The following is a 19,019-nucleotide window of genomic DNA, read 5'->3' as shown; positions in this document are numbered from 1 at the left end:
TCTCCAACGTGTCTCTTCTCCAGTTTTTCAATGTCTGTTGGTATGTTTTTCACTTGTAAATATGCGTGAAGAATATATAAAGAAGTTTTGGTACCTTTTTGGGTGTTCAGTGCGTCTTTAGTTTCAGTTTACAGTTTGTTTATTTCATGCTTGATTATAGCATAGCTAATCCTAGCAGTAGCACTGGATTAACCTTATCTTTTCTCTTTCCTGGAAGACAATGAAATGGTTCTGCACATGCACAGCAGAAAAGTTTTGTCATTGGATATTCACATGAGCTCCGACATGTGACGTCATATTGCCTTGACAACGTGCAATATTGTAACAATATTGCATGGTCATTCTCCATTGGGGAGAGTGGCGTAATACATGTAGGATAAGTGATATGATAACAATTTTGCATGCTAGCAAACCCACTAGAAGGGAATAGAATACATGTTTTTATTCCATCGAAAAAGTGTCCTGTATGTATAATAATCTGTAATAAAGAGCAGTGTTCATCACTCCAGTACAGATCCAGAGGCTTGTAAGATTTATGCTAACTTGCACTGAAGCTGTTTTGGTCATTTGCTGTGATCCAACACCTTACTAAAACATTTTATGTGTTTTTTACTTTTAATTTGTCTCTCATCTGTATGTCCAAATACATATAGCTTTAATAGTTACTATTACCTGCTACTGTTTCATTATAACAAAGGCAACCTAAGCCAGTGATGTGTAATTGGTTGGGTATTTTCCCCAGATGTGCTGTTTAAAATTCACCCCACTGTGTGTGAAGCTCTAGCTGTGCGCCGGCCTGTCGTGGCTCTGGAGAGCACCATCATCACACATGGAATGCCATACCCTCAAAACCTGAGGTAGACAATGTCCATTTATTCAGTGTACATGCCAACAGCCTGCTGTATTTCTGTTTAAAAACACTGCCTGGCCAAAAAAAAGTTAAAAAAACCAACTTTAGGTTTGATTATTTCAACAACCTTATGCAATGCATGTAGACTCATCTGTGTTGGTAAACGACATTATAGAGACTAAACTTTTGTTCCAACACATAAGGACTCGGACTTACCTGAATTTTCGACTGGCTTACTCCATCATTACAGACCCAGAGGACATACAGGAAGAAAAAGAACACATCACGCAGGTGCTCAAGAAGTGCGGATATCCCCAGTGGGCGATTGATAACGCTACTCAACCCAAACCCCGCCAACCTAGGGAACAACACCAACAAAAAGACCCAGGACAGAACAACAGAGGCCTTATCATTCTTCCCTACATCAGAGGACAATCTGAAGCACTCCAGAGGATCTTCAGATCCCATGGGATAAAAACTTGTATAAAACTCACCTCCATCCTGAGAAGTCTTCTTGTTGCCCCCAAGGATAGAACTCCCAAGGAGAAAAAGTGTAGGATTGTATACTGGATTCCTTGCCATGGAAAAACTTCCAAAGGCCAGTGTAGAGAAAGTTACATAGGAGAAAGAGAACGCTCATTGAAAACCAGTTGCTCAGAACACAAACGACCCAGCTCGACAGCATCAGAGGTATCACAACACATCCATTTAGAATCACTGAGATATACAGTCACGCTTGTGAGGGAAATTTAGTGGATGAACATTCCTATTCTCTGTGTTTCTGTGTGTTGAGCTCAAGTGGCCTAATATACTGAGAAAGATATTTTTTTCCAATGTTGTAATCGCTTTGCTGTGGCCTTGGTGGTAATGAGCAGGCTGCTTGAGTTCGTCCTAACTACGCATCTTCTCATGATGTAACCACCTTTCCTGACCTCGGTGGTGATAAGCAGGGTGCCTGAGTTCTCATAACTACGCATCCGCCTGCACATACCAGAGCACGCCAGGTGCACGCTTTAACAAAGCTTCATAGAAAATCTTGAGCCAATCACGTGAAGATGTAAGCAGTAAGCGAATGCCTTTAGAGTATAATAGATAGCAGCCATTAAAACACAACTCAGAGAGCGCGCGCGTACTCTCACATCACTAGAGGTGATGCTCTGATTTAATTTTCTTTCTTTCCTTTCTTATATTCCTTTGTATGATTTACTATAATAAATAACTGAAAAGACAACTGTTAAGCGTTCTGAAGTGTTTATTAGAAATTTCCATTACACGCTCAACACAGTGGAAATACTAGACAGTGAACCAGATTTCTTCACTAGAGGAGTAAAAGAAGTCATCTACATCAGGGCCCTTCAACCAACTCTAAACAAAGACGGGGGGAGGTTCCGGTTATCGACAACCTTTCATCCTCTGCTCCAATCGCATAAAGTCACATGCCGGAAGCAGAGGGTCATTCCTTGACGAGGACTGGAGTAAGCCAGTCGAAAATTCGGTTAAGTCTGAGTCTTTATGTGTTGGAACAAAAGTTTAGTCTCCATAAAACCTTATGCAACGTCACAATACTTATTTCCATCCAGAGTTGAATTAATATTTCACCGAGATCTTTCATTGACGATGTGACATCCTAAAGACTTTCAATAGGCTTAAAGTCAGGACTCTGTTTTGACCAATCCATGTGTGGAAATGATTCCTCATGCTCCCTAAACCACTCTTTCACAATTTGAGCCTGATAAATCATCCTGGATTGTCATCCTGGAATATGCCCATGCCACCAGGGAAGAAAAAAATCCATCGATGTGTTAGCCTGGTCATTCAGTACATTCAGGTCGTCAGATGACTTCATTTTATTGCCACATAACGTTGCTGAGCCTTGACCTGACCAACTGAATCAACCCCAGATCATAGCACTGCCTCCAGAGGCTTGTACAGTAACTGATCTCTGTAACTGATCATATACACTCCATTTTATTATGTTTTTTTATGTACAGTACTGTGCAAAAGTCTTAGGCACCCTGGTTTTCATACAAACATTGTTATAGATTTCTATTTTATGACTTCTACATTATCGAGTCAGTACAAAAACATTTTAAAGTTCCAAACGTTCGTTTTCCAGCACAAAATTAAATGTTACAGAAAAAAAAAGTTTGTATCTGAGCAGCATCTATATAATAAGCGGCAAAGTTTGTTTGTTTGTTTGTCTTGAGCTAACGTCACCATTTCTCAATGGATTTTCACCAAATTTGGCAAGTATGTCCGGGGATGACCCAGAATTTTGCAGATATAAACAAAATTCATGTACGGGCCCCAGGGATGTCCCTGGGGGGCACAACATCCACCCACCCCCTCCCTCAATGCCTTTCATATTACATTTATCAACAAAAACTCTCAACAGATCTTCACTAAACTTGGCACGTAGGTACAGGAGATGGCCACAATTTGGCAGAACTCAGAAATTCCATATTTGGGCTCCAGGGGGTTCCTGGTGGGTCCCTATTTGGTGGATGTTTGGATTTTTGTTTGTCTTGGGTTAACATCACCATTTCTCGACGGATCTTCACCAAATTTGACATGGAAGTCTGGGGTCAACCCAGAATTTCGCAAAACCCGGGCAACACCAGGTAACCTGATAGTATTACATAAGAAATCACTTTTTAGATTAAAAAAGAAAACATAATTAAGGCTACGGGGTTTTGCTGCAAAATTAAGAAGCAAGTATGACAGTCAAAGTGTCCAGAAGAACTGTGGCTGGTTCTGTAAGATGCTAAGTAAAACCTACAGCTCATTTCCTTATCAAACTGCACTCATTGTACCTGAGACTACTATATATTTTTTTTTAAAACAAAGGGTTATCTCACACCAAATATTCACTTTTTCCCCCATTTATTATGACTTACTACTGTTTATAGTATTTTTTTATGTTGAAACATTTCATTACATTATGTTTAAGTCATTTTTGGTCTACAGCATTTCTTTACACTTTTGCACGACACTGTATGTAAGTCCATGTTCTTTTAGCTTCCTTTTAATTAATTTTATGAATTTATTTTTCATCCTATACATTTAACTGTTAAACTGCATTTTAAATTATCTCTTGACATTTTGATTTGTTTCTTATTCTTATATGTTCTTTTTAATGCACTTCCTTTTAATCTTTATACTTCATGTGCATATTTGTAAAGCACTTTGAATTACCAATGTGCAATATAAAAAAACTTGCCTTGCCCTGCCTTACATTGGCCATTGCATGATGGGTGCATCACTTCATGTGCTTACCTTCTCACCCTGACATGCCCATCTCTCTGGAATAGGGTAAATCTGGACTCATCAGACCACATGACCTTTATCCATTGTGCCAGAGTCCAATCTTTATGCCCCCTAACAAATTGAAACCTTTCCTTCTAATTAGTCTCACTGAAGTGATTTTCTTATGGACACACAGCTGTTTAGTTCCAATCCTGTGAGTTCTCATCACATTGTGTGTATGGAAATGCTCTTACTTTCACCATTAAAGGAGAACTGAAGGCAAATGTTTTATTATCAAAATCCTATTTATCTCATTTTATTAAATATAGGAATGCATTTTTGATAGCTATTTTGTCACTGCTATAGCAAGTTTTGAGTGTTTGAAATATGCAGGCCTAGAAATTCATATATTTTTTCACCAGCTAGCCGGACTAGTTACCTTCCAAAGTAACTAGCCAAACAGAAAATCAACTAGCCAAAATTTGTTCATGTATGAATTTTACTTCTGTCAAAAATAACACAAAAGAGAGTAGTTACCATTGTTCATAACTAATGTGCATTTATTTCAAGACCTGAGTATTTTGATACTGTTGTTAAATACATAAATGAGAACAACACAGAGCACCATAATATAATATCAACAAATAATAATATATTGGAAAACTTGGCAACTTGGTGTATGAGTATTGAAAACAAATATACTTACTATCATGACTATAGCACCCAAAATATGTCCAACATGCTTTCTGTATTTAACCATTTATGAGAGAGAAAGCATTAGGAGCTTCATACTGACTAGGAATCAACTTGAAAAAAAATAATTATTCCATAAAAATCGTATCGCAGCCAAGGCCTACCCTGCTCCCACGTTTGCTTATAAGTCCTTTGTCATTTCTCCTTCTCATACGCTTTATCGGCGGCCTTTTTCTCCTCTTCAGACCAAGGTCACTTTGTCCTCGTCTCTGGCGGTTTCTGTACACCTTTCAGAAAATTCCACATCGCAACGTAGCTTTGGCAGATGTAGATGTAAACAACAACAAAAACACGTGTTTAAATGGGCGATAATGTGGCCACATCTATTGAATTTGATAATGTGATTACCGCGATATTCAACGAGATGCGTTATATGCATGTGCAGTAGTGAAAAAACCGACAGCCTGACTCGTACACGATGTAATAAGGAATTCTTCAGTATTTTCCGTCCTGCCGATAAACACATCGATTAACACAGACATGGCACACGCTTAATATGTGGTGGCTTTAGTTGACGGTGTGTCTGAATTAGGGCTGCGCGATATGGGAAAAAAATGAATAACCCGATACATTTTCTCCATTTCACGATATATTGAAATCTCCTCTAAAGGACCCCATGAAATCTAACTTTTACTCTTTACTGTTTTCACTACAATCCCTGCAGATTAAATAACATTTTTGGTTAACTTTACAGGTGGTTTTCAACAACACATTTTAAATTTTCATGTTCGTGATTAATCACAATTGAGTTGAAATAAGACGATTTTTATTCAACAAAGATGTGGCACAAACTGAAAAAACAATCTTGAAAATTGCAACAAAGGGGCAATACAATACAGAGTTGCTCAGAGCTCAAATCAATAAAGTGCAAGCTCAACACTGAGAAAGACATTTAGCCTAAATAAGAAAAGTGCTCTTTCATTAAATTATTTTTAAAAATAGAGGTAGCTCTCCAAGCTATTAACCTGACTACTGAGAACCACTGGAACATTCACAATAGAGAGAGAGATTGAGGGAGAGAAGAGAGAGATCTGCAAAACATAATTTTTCTCTTTGCACACTTTTGAACTGAATGTTTTCTGGCTCTGCCTCTCAGATGTGTATAATTCCGGTATTGCCTTCTCTGTAAAATGTCTGCGACCAGGCAACTCATATTTGGGATCGAGTGTGTTTAGTAATTTTTGGAAGCCTGGTTTTTCCACTATACTAATTGGGATCATGTCTTCGGCAATGACGTTAGTGATTGCATCCGTTATAGCTCTCCATCTCTGACTTGTTTTCTCATATGGGGTGGCTTTGAAGAACGGGGCCGCTATGGTCATTTGTTTAGCTTGTGGGGGGGTTTTAGCTTGTGGGCAAGTAGTTCTGAGTTTAAGAGACTCTCCATACTGTACCGGGTGAGTTTTCAGGTGATGGAACATATTTGTAGTGCTGCTGCCTTTCGTGATGACAGGTTTTTTTTGCACACTTTACAAATTGGCATTTGCTGTTCCATGTCCTCCTCGCGATATCCAAAAAAATGACAGATGACTGACTCCTTACTAGTTCTTTTAGGAACCAATTCGTCCGCTTCCATTTTAAATTTGTCGCTGAAATTGACAGAGCTTACACGATAGCCTATGCAACACCAGCGATTGCACGAACTGAGTCAGCGCTGTAAACCAAAACTAGAAAATCTCCCTGCAAGTTCCTTTCAGCACCTAGATGTCGCCCGGGATTGGTTGGCGAGTGTGTGACGTTATTGTTTTTTTTTACCCTTAGGCAGCCTCTCACATTACTGCCTGAGGGACAGGGAGAAAACCACCAGAAAATGTTTTAAACAAATGCAACAAACACGAAACAAACGCAAGTCGGCAGATGACCATAAAATACTCGATAGTTACGATATAATAATTTTATGTATCTCACACAGAATTTTCGGAGATATATCGAGTATATTCGATATATTGCACAGCCCTAGTCTGAACCTTCGCTTCATATATATTTTTTATTTTCAACTAGCCAGCCGGGCTGGCTAGTGACAGGAATTACCCGCCAAATGACAAATTTAGTTGCCTCGGGCGACCGGACCACCGCGAATTTCGAGCCGTGATATGCTATGTAATATATCAGTCCATATGTCAAAGCAATGGTTGTAAACAAGATTCGTTGAGACCTGTGCGAGACATCGTAGGATGGAAGTAAAACGTACAGCGAAAATCAAAGTGACCAACATCTGCCAACGTTGTCAAAAGACGCATGCGCCCTCTTTCGAATGCTGATGTAATCAAGCCAGAAGTTTTGTTTGTTTTGATAGCAATCAGGAAAGTTTGAAGAAAGTAGGTAGTAATCATCATTTCAACTCATTTTTGTGCAATATTTAGTTTGGAAAATAGTTCATTTGGTGGAATAAATGTGACACAAAATGCTGAGGACACCTGGCTGACACTTCAAGTTTTGAAATCTCACACAAATCTTGTGAAGATCGCGCGGATAAGCGACGCCTGCCGTGGACCAAACGAACTAAATTCAACATGGCTAAAAACCGAACAGGCTGATAAGTATAATATTTAATTGCAATTAGTTGCCAATACGAGTCACAATATAAGGTTACTAAAACTGAAAACGTAATTGAATAACACGTTAATTAAGAAATAAAGCAAGTTTAAAAATGACTTCAGTTTTCCTTTAAACATAGCCATATGTTCTACTGTTGATTTTTTATAATTCAACTTCATTAAGTATTTAAGTGATTTTTTTTTTTTTATGACCACATTTTTTCTGCGAAGTTGATGGTTTTGACATGGTTGTTAAAGAAATGAGAAGCTACTCACTGCATCAATTAGGTTTAAAAGAATCATTGCCAGCTAAAATATATTAACACTGAAGTAATTATCCAATCAAAGGCTCTGTATGCATAAGCATCTTGATGACAATCAATCAATCAATCAATCAATCAATCAATCAGTGATTGATAGGGCAAATATCTAATGTGTTACACCCATGAATTGAATGACAATTTCTAGTACAGCCAAAGAGGTGGAAGACATTGTGAGAGCTGAGGGCGTGACTCCAGCCACGGTGGCTGTTCTGGAGGGAAAGGTACATGTGGGCTTGTCTTCAGATGAGCTTGATTTCCTGGCCTGCAGTAAAACAACCCTCAAGGTGTCCAGGAGAGACTTGCCTTATGTTATCAGCAAGGTAGAAACATTCATAGTGCGTCTTTTCTTGTTATAAGAAAAACTTTCATTCTGAATATGAATGATATGTGAGTGAATGAATCCGTAGGGTTTGTCTGGAGGAACTACAGTCTCTGGTACAATGATTGCAGCTCATAAAGCGGGAATTCCTGTTTTTGTTACTGGCGGTATCGGTGGAGTACACAGAGATGGAGAAAATAGTAAGTCACACTGAGTATTACTAAAATATAATAGACAATAAAATCATTTCACTACATTTTTCCCAATTTGGTCATCATTTCCCACCCACCGGCTAGTTTTCGCCCATCATGTGACAGCTACCAACTGGGAAGGGCTAATATGTCCTACACGTCCTCTGAGATACGTGAAGCCAACCCAATGCATCTTTTCAACCTGCAGCTCATGCTGCATGACAGGACAGTGTAAAACTTTCTGAGGAAAGCACCATCTGTCATTTCATTTTCTGCATACATGAGCATACAGATACCCGTGATTGGCTAGTGTCACTGTGATTGACAGGGAAGAGAAAGTATGCCATCCCTCTTATCCAGAGAGCATGGCCAATTTTTCTCCCTTGGCTCCTGGCCATAACCATGCCCTTTCCCTACTATTGCATGGTGTGTATTTCCAAATTGCAGTACTATTGGCTCTTCTATTTTATGATGCATTAACACTTACAATATATGGCCAAAACTTTGTGGACACCTGACCACCACACTCATACGTCCAATTCTAGATTTGCAGTGATAATAACCTCCACTCTTCTGGGAAGGCTTTCCACTAGATTTTCAAATTTTGCTTGGGGATTTGTGTTCATTCAGCTATGAGAGCATTACTAATGTTGGGTGAGGAGGCCTGGGGTGCAGTTGGCATTTCAGTTCATCTCAAAGGTGTTCAGTGGGGTTGAGGTCAGGCCTCTTTGCAGGCCACTTGAATGCTTCCAAACCAACCTTGTCAAACTATGTCTTCATGAAGCTCGCTTTGTGCACAGGGACATTGTCATGCTGGAACAGGTTTGGAGCCCTTACTTCCTGTGGAGGGAAATTATAATGCTATAGCATAAAAATACATTATAGAAAATCATGTGCCTCCAATTTTGTGGCAGGCGAGTGGCCTAGTGGTTAGCGTGTCTGCTGGGAGATCGCGAGTTCTACTCATGGTTGAGTCATACCAAAGACCATCATAAAAATGGTGCCTACTGCCATCTGGCAAGGCACACAGGTGTGAGTGGGGAGTCAAACTCTTGTGGTTACCAGAGGACTAGCCCCCCACTGTAACCTTAGCTATGTAATATAGGTGAGAGGCTGAGGGCTACGAAATGGAGATCGGCGCTGCCAAACATGTCATGCATGGTGCAGGAAGGACTTAGAGTGGGGGAAGGCCCACATATGGGGTATTGGTCACATAGCCCTGCCACATAGTTTTGGCCATATAGTGTACCTGTCACATGTTTGATACTAACTCTGCTGAGTTGTCAGCTTCACTTTGTGAATGTGGGACAATTTTTACACATTGACAGTCCACTCACTCAAATTTTTAATCATTGAGAACAGCTTTTTTTAATTTAAGATTTAGCATCATTTTGCTGTATGAGATTATGAATTACAGTAGTAGCAGTCATTTTTAATGTGTAATAAGTGAATATTCCTCACAGCCCTGGATATCAGTGCAGATCTGACTGAACTGGGTCGCACTCCAATTGCTGTGGTGTCTTCTGGGGTAAAGTCCATCCTGGACATTGGTCGCACCCTGGAGTTCTTGGTCAGTGATCAAGGAGCATAACCCAAATGACCATTTCTATAAGGAAGTGGTTTATTAAGTCAGATCAATGCCAAGATTTGATATATATATATATACTTTATTTATTATATAGTATGTTATAATCCTAGGAAACTCAAGGGGTTTGTGTAGCCACTTACGGAGAGTCAAAGAATTTCCCAGCTTTCTTTTCTCATAAAAGTGGATACACATCATCTTATAATGTCCTCAATGCTGAAGAAGCAGCTGAGCTTATTGGTAAGATTGAACTAATTTATCATTCCTTATCGTGTGTGTGTGTGTGTGTGTGTGCGTTTTAAATTGCAAGAAATTGCAGCTTCTTTATCATCTACTAAATCAGTATTAGTTATGTAATGAGCATAGACATATTTTTGCTAGCAGATTGTTTTTTCCTAAGTGGATGTGACACTTTCTCTTCACATAGCAAGTACACACTCTCTGGGCCTTCAGAGTGGAGTCCTGCTTGCTGTGCCTATTCCAGATGAACATGCTGCTGCTGGACAGCAGATAGAAGATGCCATACAAGCTGCTGTGACTGAAGCCAGGTAACACAGACAGCCTGGGGATTACTTATGGAGGTTTTTCCTTTCATTCTTAAACCTGTCTGTAATAAGAGTAAATGGAATTATATCCAAGCTATACTTTAAAATTGCTATAGAGGCTTTGTACCATCATGTGACCCCATAGCAACAGTAACTACGCTGGCATGATACACTGTAAAAAAAAATTAGTCAAGCCAACTTAAAAATGTAACGCAACCTGCTGCCAAAGGATTTTGAGTAAACTCAACTCCGGGCCAAATAACTGTGCTGACTTGCTCTTTTAAGTGAACACAGATGAGTATTTTATGTTGACCTTACTTTATTTAGCAAGTTCAGTGCATTCAAATTGTGATATTGAAATAATCATTCCAATTAACTTGGAAAAGCAAGTTGGCAAAAAAAACATTAAGTTATCCTAAATTATTCTCTTTCTTTTTGGGCTTTTTCCACCTTTATTGGATAGGACAGTGTAGAGACAGGAAATGAGCAGGAGAGAGCTTGGGAAACAACCTTGGGTCAGAATCAAACCCGGGTCCCCGGATTTATGGTATGACACCTTATCCACCTGCACTGTAAAAAAGAATAGTTGAGAATACTTGAAATTTCAAGGCAACAGTCTGCATTAATAATTTTATGTTTCGCCAACGATGTGCCCATGATAATCCAAACTATGATAACACTGTTATCTTTATTAAGAATTCTTAATTAAGTCAATTTTCAATTCCTCATTCTGCCAACATAGATTTCTCTTTTTGCTGAACAGTGGCATTCACAGTAGTACAAAAAGGCAATTGAGGTTATCACAATTTTTGGGGGGGCTTTTTTCACCTTTATTTGGATAGGACAGTGTAGAGACAGGAAATGAGCAGGAGAGAGAGAGATCAGGAAATGACCTCAGGTCGGAATCAAACCCAGGCCCCCAGATTTATGGTATGGCGCCTTATCCACGACAACATGAACTTCAACCGAAGAGAGAACCACATTGCCCAGCCCTTGCATTTGGGAGAGGAAACCACGTGTCTTGGTCATTCAGAGCATGCGCTGAATAAACACCTGTGACAATTATGTATTTTCAATTCAGATTATTCACTATTGTATATTTACACATCATTGAGGTGCACCCTATCAGTTTGATGTGGATTTTTCTTGATGTGGATAATTCTAAAAAATAGAATTATGCTTTGTTCAAGTAATTCCATATTCACAATTGAATGGACAAGAAAATATGAATAATTATTAACGAACAGAAAAATCCACATCAAACTGATAGGGTGCACCTCAATGATGTGTAAATATGCAATAGTGAATAATCTGAATTGAAAATACATAATTGCCACAGGTGTTTATTCAGCACATGCTCTTAATGACCAAGACACGGGGTTTCCTCTCCCAAATGCAAGGGCTGGGCAATGTGGTTCTCTCTCCGGTTGAAGATCATGTTGTCGTGGCTCAGGTGGATAAGGCACCATACCATAAGTCCGGGGACCCAGGTTCGATTCCGACCTGAGGTCATTTCCTGATCCGTCTCTCTCTCCTGCTCATTTCCTGTCTCTACACTGTCCTATCCAAATAAAGGTAAAAAAAAATTGTGAGAACCTCAATTGCCTTTTTGTACTACTGTGAATGCCACTGTTCAGCAAAAAGAGAAATCTATGTTGGCAGAATGAGGAATTGAAAATTGACTTAATTAAGAATTCTTAATAAAGATAACAGTGTTATCATAGTTTGGATTATCATGGGCATACATCGTTGGCAAAACATAAAATTCTTAATGCAGACTGTTGCCTTGAAATTTCAAGTATTCTCAACTATTCTTTTTTTACAGTGTGAGCCATGACGCCCCAAAACATTCTTTTAAGTTCACATAGAAGAGTATTTTATGTTGAGTTGATCTGCCTTGCCTTTAGAAGCTCAGTCCAACAAATTCATCTCATCTCATTATCTCTAGCCGCTTTATCCTGTTCTACAGGGTCGCAGGCAAGCTGGAGCCTATCCCAGCTGACTACGGGCGAAAGGCGGGGTACACCCTGGACAAGTCGCCAGGTCATCACAGGGCTGACACATAGACACAGACAACCATTCACACTCACATTCACACCTACGGTCAATTTAGAGTCACCAGTTAACCTAACCTGCATGTCTTTGGACTGTGGGGGAAACCGGAGCACCCGGAGGAAACCCACGTGGACACGGGGAGAACATGCAAACTCCGCACAGAAAGGCCCTTGCCAGCCACGGGGCTCGAACCCGGAACTTCTTGCTGTGAGGTGACAGCACTAACCACTACACCACCATGCCGCCAGTCCAACAAATTGTTTAGTTGAAATAAATTGAAATAATAATGCCAATTAACTTAGAAGAGCAAGTTGGCACATCATGATTCTAAGTTGAGTTTACTCAAAATCCTTTGGCAGCAGGTTGCGTTACATTTTTAAGTTGGCTTGACTATTTTTTTTTAACAATGATTTAGTGTGCATTACATTTTTTAGTTAACACAAACCTCTCAACGCTTAAGTTCTACTTCACTTTGCCTATTATTACACAAACAGAAACAAATACCGACATACAAGGAGGGAATTCCCTGGCCTCTGTTGAGGAAAGCTTAGTCTATACTCCTATACAACATCTCGTGTCAGTTTCCACGGACTTCTCACTCCACCCGACCGTTGAAACTTTCGAACTTGTAAAGTGCGCATGCGCAGTGGCATCGGTTAAGGGGAGTCAATCAGCACTTGAATATACAGTATAAGTTCACTTAATTTTCCAATTCCTATGAACTTGTGGTGAAGGAAAGGCGTCTCAACTATTTTTTTTAGTTACTTGAACAATTAGGAGGGAAATTTGTTCATTCAACTTAGAATCCTTTTTTCACTCAACAATTTTGTAAGTTACATTTTTTACAGTGTAGGGGGCACACTTGTAGTGTTTTATTCAGCCAAGTTAGTTGTTACTGACTGGTATGGGAAGGGTTTGCTGCATTTTTGGATGTGCAAATCATTTTGAACAAAACAAAGACATCAGATTTTTTAAATTTACCAAAAGTAATTCATCATCAGGGGAAAAACTAGAGAGATTTCTAAATGTAGAAAGATAAAATGGAAATAAAAATTCAGCAGGACTCGATGTCGAATGGAGAGGTCAAAAACTCAATGGAATGCTCACTTAATTTCCACGAAGAATTTAAAAAAAAATTATTTCACAACTGCAGCAACACAGTGGCTCTGTACAGCTTCACCTTCATTGAGATTTAAAAAGTGCATTTACATTCAGGGATTCTTCAGAGCGCAGTGTGCATGCGCTTGGGACCCTGTCATTATGTGAAACACCTGATGCTGATTTGAGCACAATCAGCATGTGCATATAAGTACACAGAGACTTCCATCCATCCATTATCTGTAGCTGCTTATCCTGTACAGGGTCGTGGGCAAGCCAGAGCCTATCCCAGCTGCCTATGGGCGAGAGGCGGGGTACACCCTGGACAAGTTGCCAGGTCATCGCAGGGCTGACACATAAAACAAACAACCATTCACACCTACAGTCAACTTAGAGCCACCAGTTAGCCTAAGCTGCATGTCTTTGGGGGAAACAGTAGCACCCGGAGGAAACCCACACAGACACGGGGAGAACATGCAAACTCTATACAGAAAGGCTCTCGTCGGCCGCTGGGCTCTAACCCAGGACCTTCTTGCTGTAAGGCGACAGTGCTAACCACTACACCACCATGCTGCCCCACAGAGACTTTGGAAAGTATTATCACTGTCATGTTTGTTTATAGCCATGTTTATAACTCTCCTTTCAGTTTCGTTTTAGTAAATATCACACCTGCTAATAAACACTCTTCCTGCACTTACACTACCGTTCAAAAGTTTGGGGTCACTTTGAAATTTCTTTATTTTTGAAAGAAAAGCACTGTTCTTTTCAATGAAGATCACTTTAAACTAATCAGAAATCCACTCTATACATTGCTAATGTGGTAAATGACTATTCTAGCTGCAAATGTCTGGTTTTTGGTGCAATATCTCCATAGGTGTATAGAGGCCCATTTCCAGCAACTATCACTCCAGTGTTCTAATGGTACAATGCGTTTGCTCATTGCCTCAGAAGGCTAATGGATGATTAGAAAACCCTTGTACAATCATGTTAGCACAGCTGAAAACAGTTGAGCTCTTTAGAGAAGCTATAAAACTGACCTTCCTTTGAGCAGATTGAGTTTCTGGAGCATCACATTTGTGGGGTCGATTAAATGCTCAAAATGGCCAGACAAATGTCTTGACTATATTTTCTATTCATTTTACAACTTATGGTGGTAAATAAAAGTGTGACTTTTCATGGAAAACACAAAATTGTCTGGGTGACCCCAAACTTTTGAATGGTAGTGTAGATCCATCTATCGCCACATACCTGACGGAATACTTCACAAAGTTTCTGTGAACGCAGCGTCCTTACGTATATGTGTGTGCTGATTGTGCTTAAATCAGCATCAGGTATTTCCCATAGTGACTGGGTCCCAAGCACGCGCACAACGCACTCTGAAGGATCTCGAATGTAAATGCAGTTTTTAAGTCTCGATGAAGGTTACACTGTGCCAAGCCGCTGTGTTGCTGCAGTTGTGAAATAATTTTTTTTTTAATTATTACCTTAGTGGAAATGAAGTGAGCATACCGTCGAGTTTTTGACTTCTCCATTCGACACCGAGTCCCACTGAATGTTTCCCCCCATTTTCCCTTCTACGTTTAGAAATCTCTTTAATTTTTCTCTCTGATGATGAATTACTTTTGGTAAGTTAAAAAATCTGATGTCTTTGTTTCATTCAAAACAGTTTGTACATCCAAAAACACAGCAAACCCTTCCCATACCAGTCAATAACAACTAACTCAGCTGAATGAAGCACTACAAGTGTATCCTCTGTCATGGCGGTGTAGTTACCATTGCTATGGGGTTAGTGACAGTGCAAAGCCTCCACTAGAGGCATTAGAGGCATCGAGTGCTGTTTGTTTTAGGGACAGATCTTAAGTCTGATATCACCACAGTGCTGCATTATTATCGAATCTTATTTGTCAGAAGGTGCTGATTAATTTTCTGTGACAGCAGCTCTGACAGTAGTGCCCGCTGTTCTTTCTAATACAGTATGTTAGCATTTCTCATTCACATGGAGAACATTTCACAGTAACGTATTCAAAAACATTTGAAATTGTTAATATGGTGAGGTTTTCTTTGAGGAGACATTCGTTTAGCATTTTTGGAAGGAATCTCCAGTGTCAGATTTTTTTTAAACAATTAACAGTAAAGCAATTACACTATGAAAAGTCTATGTGATTTCAAAAAGAAAGGCTGGCAATGGACTGTATATTATTTATAGAGTATAACATAAGTGATAACATGAACTGATCTGTTCAGCAGATATTTCACAACATTAAACATAACAAATAGATAAACTGCACAATGTTGTACTTTAAAAAATTAAAAATAGTGTTCTAGTGATATCACACCACCTTGGTGTTGATTATTTTCCTGTAATGGCAGACCATGAAATGTTTTATCCATTACTTCTAACATAAAATGGTCGTGGACCATTTAAACTGTATTTTTATGATTACATCTCTTCAGGAGAAATTCATTCAAGTGCCCAAGCTGGTATATGAAAAATATCACTGTTGCAGTTTTGTCGTACTTCTTTTTTTAAGAAGCAGTGGGACGTTAAAAACTAAACTGAAAAATCTGAGTTGGAATTGAACATGCATCACAAATTAGAAAAAATGCAGACTGTGTATGCCAAAGTTAAGGGGGTGGCACATGTAGGTTTAGAGATGTCCTCAATACATATTCATAGAATCCTGATGAGGGTAAAAGTGTAGGTGTTTCTTTGCCCTTTTCTGTTAAATCAGCTACACACATCTAAAGCATTACTCTATGTGGAAAGAAAGTTTGAGATGAATTTAATCTACACTCATCTCATTATCTCTAGCCGCTTTATCCTGTTCTACAGGGTTGCAGGCAAGCTGGAGCCTATCCCAGCTGACTACGGGCGAAAGGCGGGGTACACCCTGGACAAGTCGCCAGGTCATCACAGGGCTGACACATAGACACAGACAACCATTCACACCTACGGTCAATTTAGAGTCACCAGTTAACCTAACCTGCATGTCTTTGGGGGAAACCGGAGCACCCGGACAACATGCAAACTCCGCACAGAAAGGCCCTCGCCGGCCACGGGGCTCGAACCCGGACCTTCTTGCTGTGAGGCGACAGCGCTAACCACTACACCACTGTGCCGCCCCAATCTACACTTACTATGTCAAATTTAAGAGTTTTTTTGTGCTGTATGAAAGTTGGAAAGCTGGTACTAGGGTTAATTATAACAATTTGTCAAGACATTAACATCTACAACAGGACATTGGTATTACACAAAGCAAAAAGGTATCCCATTTTCATCAGCAGGTTCTGTATATCCACAGGCTGAAGGGAATCAAAGGAAGAGATGTGACCCCCTTCATCCTACACAGAGTCAATGAGCTCACTTTGGGACAGTCTCTCCGAGCCAGTATCCATCCATCCATTCATCTACCCATCTCTCTTGATCTCTTTGACAAGGAATAATTAACAATTATTCCACAAAACTGAGTCATACATGAGCTGGTAGCTGAGTTGGCTATAAGCCATGTACGAGGAGATTGAGTGGAATAACTGTTTTATTCTATCCACATTCACTGGTTTTTGAGAAACAAACATTTTGATTTTTTGCAAATTCGATAAATAAAAACTTTATACAAAATGTCCAACAAAATCATTTCCGCTTAGGTGGACTTCTTAAAAACCTATTGATGGCTGCACACATTGACTTTAGTGTTGGGTTTTTTTTGTGTTTTTTTTTTTGTAGAAAGTGCCGTCTTGCTGTCGTGCCAAGGTATAGAATAGCTTTAGACATTTATTTAATTCTTCCTTGAACATTTCAGTGATGTAATTTTCAAACTTCTTTGAGCTTTTGAACCAGCCTAAAAAAAAATCAACAAATTTTAACGCTTAAAGATGAAAAATGTAAACAAACTGATGAAATGACAGGAGCAATTTGTGGGAAATGCTATAAAAATAATTTTTGAAAATAAAAAAAGATGCATTCTTAGCATCAAATACTTTCATTCCATATTTTGTTGTTTTTTTTATTTTGGGGGGGTTTTGTTTTCGAGTAGAATTTTTATTTCATCCTCGGTTGGTTCAGCAACACGCTCCACCATTTTGTTTTTCTCTACTCATGGTATATGAGCTGATAGCCTAGTAGTAGAGTAGCCAATCAGAGCATACGATTGCTCATATCCAGTGAATGTCTCATCTCCTCTCATTATCTCTAGCCGCTTTATCCTGTTCTACAGGGTCGCAGGCAAGCTGGAGCCTATCCCAGCTGACTACGGGCGAAAGGCGGAGTACACCCTGGACAAGTCACCAGGTCATCACAGGGCTGACACATAGACACAGACAACCATTCACACTCACGGTCAATTTAGAGTCACCAGTTAACCTAACCTGCATGTCTTTGGACTGTGAGGGAAACCGGAGCACCCGGAGGAAACCCACACGGACAACATGCAAACTCTGCACAGAAAGGCCCTCGTCAGCCGCTGGGCTCGAACCCGGACCTTCTTGCTGTGAGGCGACAGCGCTAACCACTACACCACCGTGCCGCCTCCAGTGAATGTGGATAGAATAATCAATATTATTCACTTCACTTATTTACTTTCACTTGTGTTTCACGTTTCAGTTAATTCCTTATCATATCTCTCTCCTAGATATAGCTCTAATTCATAATAATGCCAGGGTGGGCAGTCAGATATCACGTGCCCTTGCTGAGCGCATGCATCATCCACGAGGAGGTTGTAACAGCCACAAGAATGAGAATCAGGCCTCCAAATCTAAAGCTGTATGTAATATTCAAAGCACAATCCCACTCTCACATACACACACTCACCCTCACTCAGTGTTGGTTTTTTAGATGCTGATTAATCCTAAATTTGAAGTGAAAATTACGTTACAGTTTTTAACAGTGCATTTGATTAAACATGGCCAGGAAACTGACATAACGTGTTTACAGTTTTTGCTTTCTAGTAGGTGTCTGATTTAATTTCCGATCTTGTACAGATTGTCGTTGGAGGTGTAAATGTTGATTTCATTGCTAAAGGAACAAGCAAGAAGTTATTGGTATGAGTAAACATTATGCATGCATCCTGATAGCATAAAGCTTTGTAAATTATTTTAATCATAAACTGTTGTTCAACAAACTGTTCTGTGCATAAGTTTGGACAGACAAACCCAGGAAGTGTCTGTCAGTCCTTTGGTGGAGTGGGTAGGAATATTGCAGGTAAAATCTCATGTTCTTTAGCGCTGAATTCTCATGAATAAAGCTAGTTTTATTTTAATGTATGAATTGCTGTAGATTTAGAGTCCATAACTTGTTTTCTTTCTGCTGACATTTGTCCCCAAAGACTGTTTGAGTAGACTGGGTCAAAAAGTTCTGTTCATCTCAGCCATTGGAGCAGATTCGCATAGTGATTCTGTGCTCAACTACTGTAAGCACATGGTAAGCACTGAACGATACTGATAAATTCAGCAATGATGGAGCTTTATTCAGGTTAGACTTGATTGGCTCAGTCATCATGGCAGTGCTGATGTTGACTAAAA

At 39.6% G+C, this 19,019-nt stretch overlaps 1 protein-coding gene across 1 annotated transcript in view; it reads left to right on the top strand.

Moving 5' to 3' along the window:
* zgc:136858 (uncharacterized protein LOC678543 homolog) overlaps positions 1–19,019 on the top strand; it is a 32,310-nt gene that overhangs the window by 3,473 nt on the left and 9,818 nt on the right. The window contains exons 2-12 of the mRNA XM_060928149.1: positions 743–857; positions 7,855–8,029; positions 8,117–8,228; positions 9,683–9,789; positions 9,918–10,044; positions 10,232–10,352; positions 16,805–16,890; positions 18,131–18,261; positions 18,480–18,539; positions 18,636–18,699; positions 18,824–18,918. Of these exons, the coding sequence (XP_060784132.1) occupies positions 743–857; positions 7,855–8,029; positions 8,117–8,228; positions 9,683–9,789; positions 9,918–10,044; positions 10,232–10,352; positions 16,805–16,890; positions 18,131–18,261; positions 18,480–18,539; positions 18,636–18,699; positions 18,824–18,918 (1,193 nt within the window). The remainder of the gene's footprint in view (positions 1–742; positions 858–7,854; positions 8,030–8,116; positions 8,229–9,682; positions 9,790–9,917; positions 10,045–10,231; positions 10,353–16,804; positions 16,891–18,130; positions 18,262–18,479; positions 18,540–18,635; positions 18,700–18,823; positions 18,919–19,019) is intronic.

This window comes from Neoarius graeffei, chromosome 8, assembly GCF_027579695.1.
Source record: "Neoarius graeffei isolate fNeoGra1 chromosome 8, fNeoGra1.pri, whole genome shotgun sequence".
NCBI lineage: Eukaryota > Metazoa > Chordata > Actinopteri > Siluriformes > Ariidae > Neoarius > Neoarius graeffei.
The sequence above is the reverse complement of the archived record's forward strand: the minus strand, read 5'-3'. Positions and strand labels throughout refer to the sequence as shown.